General features: G+C 43.9%; 1 protein-coding gene across 1 annotated transcript in view; it reads right to left on the minus strand.

The window, feature by feature from the left end:
- Positions 1-2,560, minus strand: part of col6a4a (collagen, type VI, alpha 4a) — a 70,081-nt gene continuing 67,521 nt past the window's right edge. The window contains 3 exon segments of the mRNA XM_042489514.1: positions 1-685; positions 1,545-1,592; positions 1,975-2,169. Coding sequence (XP_042345448.1) covers positions 510-685; positions 1,545-1,592; positions 1,975-2,169 — 419 coding nt within the window. The 3' untranslated portion in view covers positions 1-509.

Below are 2,560 nucleotides of genomic sequence, written 5' to 3' on the forward strand. Positions count from 1 at the left end.
TGCAGAGTTTCACTTTAATGTTTGTCATTTCTGATGTGATTCCTTCAAACATTCATTTTGAGTCAGAACAAACATCAACCCGCTTCGTAGAACTAGCACCTGACGTGACGAAAAACTAAAGTAACCTGTAAAATGTGGTAACAGTGTCCTGCAGTTCAGTTTTCTATTGCAAAATGTTGAAGGTTTAAAAAAAAACAACTAGGTAAACAAAACATGCATGTTGAAGGAAAAAAAAACACCTTTTATTGTGAAAAATAACCCAAAATCCTTTTAATCGCCAGCTGCAGAGTTTTGGAGCAGCTGAAACATTCCCTGAAGTGTTTTAGCAGAAACTAGTTAGCAGTTAAATTGTCCCAAACAACCTCAGCTGTGGGAAAAGGCTCTGAAATCCTTCATAGCGAGTCTCTGGTGTTTTTCCTTGAAGATGCATGTTTTCTAAAGGTTCTGCTGTCACACGGTTGCTGCACAGCGGCGATTTTTTTCTGTCCAACCGATCCGAGACGTCCTCCTCACCGACTTTTTGTCAGACAGAGGTTCTCACACTCCTCTTGAGTCTTGAAGCGGTTTGCGTTTCCGCCGCAGCCGCCGTACCAGAAGCGAGAACATTCTCGTTGTTCGGTGTCAAAGAACCACATCATGGTGTAGTTGGAGCAGCCGCCCTGATCCTGGCCGAGGAAACAGCTGTCTGCAGGAGGTACAGTGAACGTCACGCACCACCAACACTCAACATTTCTGTCTGAATATCTGCTGAGAATGTAGAATATTTTCATTCCTGCTGAACAGCTTTTATATCAGTGATTTTTTTTTCTTTCAGTTTTCAGCGGATCTGAGATCCGAATCAGAGACTCCTCAGTCAGGTGAGACTGCTTTACGTCACCTGTCTCTTTTCTTTTATTTAGTGTTAAAATTTTGTTGCATTTATGATCTGTCGTCAACTATATTATGTGAAAGCTTCTGTCACACTGAACATCATGCTGAACTTAAACTTTAAATCTTTATTTATTTAAAAGATGAATAGCCGAATCTGCTTGGACTGACGTAATTGTGAGTCGGGTACAGCCCAAAGTTTCACTTCTTCCGGAGACTTAGTGCATTAGTTAATGCATGCACGCATTTCATAGAAAATCTTTAAAAAAACATGAAATAAATCAAATCAGAACTGAAAATGCTCATCAGGACTCACAGATTCATTCTTCGAAGTCGATGAGCGGAAAAGCAGTATGGTCCTATATCACGTATGTATTCTTATTCTCGCTTATCTATGTCTTTGTTGGTCATTGTTGTAGTTTTGCACACATATTTATAGTTTCATATTTTTAACTTACTAGTTTTACACACTGCATTGTACACACATACTCAGCATACTGCACATACTTTATTTTAAATACCTGAATATTTACATACTAGTGCTAATTGTGACTGTATTTCTGTTATATTCTTTATATAACTTTATATATAATATATTTATATTCTTCATGTAACGAATCACAGTTTCCCCCCCGGGGACCAACAAAGTATTTCTGATTCTGAGAAAATATTTTTACCTTTAGAGGCGAAGTTGACCAGCTCCGGTGTGGGCAGGATGTCTGGATCTGCGAGAGACGGCACAGTCATGGCGGAGCTTCAGGTATTTACATCATCACACTGCAGCATCAGCTCATTTCTGTTTCTCTAACTACCAGACAGCCAAACATTTTGGGAGTTTTGTATTGTTACAGTACTCGTAGTAAACAAGTGAGTGATTGTGTTTTACTTCTTGAGACAATCTTAAAAATAATTTAGCTATTGAATCTCCAGCGATCATGTCAGAGAGCGGCGCAAACACAAACTGTTAAAGTTATAAGACGAGGAGAAAAACAAGAAATTTGATCAAACATTCAGACGTAGAATCAGAGCGTCAATCACGAAATCATCAGTGTGTGAGGCGTTAATGTGAGGCGGTCCACAGAGACACTTTGTTCAGGCGGGACTTACTATGAGCGCCACATGTCCGGAAACATTCGTTTTCCGTGTTAAAGCGGTTGGCGTTGCCGCCGCAACCGCCATACCAGAAGGGAGAGCATGCACCGATGTTTGTGTCAAAGAACCACTGTTGGACAAAGTCCGCACACTGGACACCAGTATCAGCATCCAGCTGACACTGAGCTGAAAGCAGAACACAGACATTTACTACAAACACACAGAGCAGCCCTCCGGAGCAGCAGCTCTGCAGCCAGAGCGCCTGCAGCCAGAGCGCCTGCAGCCAGAGCGCCTGCAGCCAGAGCGCCTGCATACAGAGCACCTGCATACAGAGCGCCTGCATATAGAGCGCCTGCATACAGAGCGCCTGCATACAGAGCGCCTGCATACAGAGCGCCTGCAGCCAGAGCGCCTGCATACAGAGCGCCTGCAGCCAGAGCGCCTGCATACAGAGCACCTGCATACAGAGCGCCTGCAGCCAGAGCGCCTGCATACAGAGCGCCTGCATACAGAGCGCCTGCATACAGAGCGCCTGCAGCCAGAGCGCCTGCATACAGAGCGCCTGCAGCCAGAGCGCCTGCATACAGAGCACCTGCATACA

The sequence above is a fragment of the Plectropomus leopardus genome, chromosome 7 (assembly GCF_008729295.1).
Source record: "Plectropomus leopardus isolate mb chromosome 7, YSFRI_Pleo_2.0, whole genome shotgun sequence".
Classification (NCBI taxonomy): Eukaryota; Metazoa; Chordata; class Actinopteri; order Perciformes; family Serranidae; genus Plectropomus; species Plectropomus leopardus.